General features: G+C 56.9%; 1 protein-coding gene across 1 annotated transcript in view; it reads right to left on the reverse strand.

The window, feature by feature from the left end:
* Positions 1–374: 374 nt before the first annotated feature.
* The window catches only part of GUITHDRAFT_112157 (hypothetical protein), a gene marked incomplete at both ends in the record, with an annotated part of 1,603 nt that continues 1,436 nt past the window's right edge, over positions 375–541 (reverse strand). Inside the window, one exon of the mRNA XM_005828665.1 lies at positions 375–431. Coding sequence (XP_005828722.1) covers positions 375–431 — 57 coding nt within the window. The remainder of the gene's footprint in view (positions 432–541) is intronic.

Below are 541 nucleotides of genomic sequence, written 5' to 3' on the forward strand. Positions count from 1 at the left end.
CTCCTGCAGGTTCTGCTGCCTCCTCCTACAGTACACGTGGGCACTGACAATGGGCTGACAGTGGGGGTACGACCGGCTGGTCCAAGGGAAGAGGAAGGAGAAGAAGAAGGGAAAGGGGAAGAAAAAGGGGGGCAAAGGGAAGGGAAAACAGGAAGAGCTCTAAACTTGTCGACGTTAGTGTACCGATACTCCTTCCCTTTACAATTTCCTCTCCTCCCCCACTCCACCCCTACTCATCTCCTCCCACAGGGTCAGCAGCACAGGACAAGACTTTACGCTTCCCCGCTCCTCGCTCAGTCCTCCTCCTCACCCGTGATCCTCAAGCTGGTTCGAGGGAGTTTCAGCAAGAGCCCCCACAGACGAGCATGGAAGCCTCACATGATCTTGTCCAGCAGGCCTTCCAGCATCTCAGTCGTCTCGATCAGCTCGGCCTGCCGGGCTGTAAGCGCTACAGGGAGCGAGGACGCGCGATCTTCTTGCCTCTTTCCGCTCGTTGTCCTCATGAAACGCGATCTCCGTTCTACCTGCTCGTCCCATGAAC

This window comes from Guillardia theta (genome assembly GCF_000315625.1).
Source record: "Guillardia theta CCMP2712 unplaced genomic scaffold GUITHscaffold_57, whole genome shotgun sequence".
Classification (NCBI taxonomy): domain Eukaryota; class Cryptophyceae; order Pyrenomonadales; family Geminigeraceae; genus Guillardia; species Guillardia theta.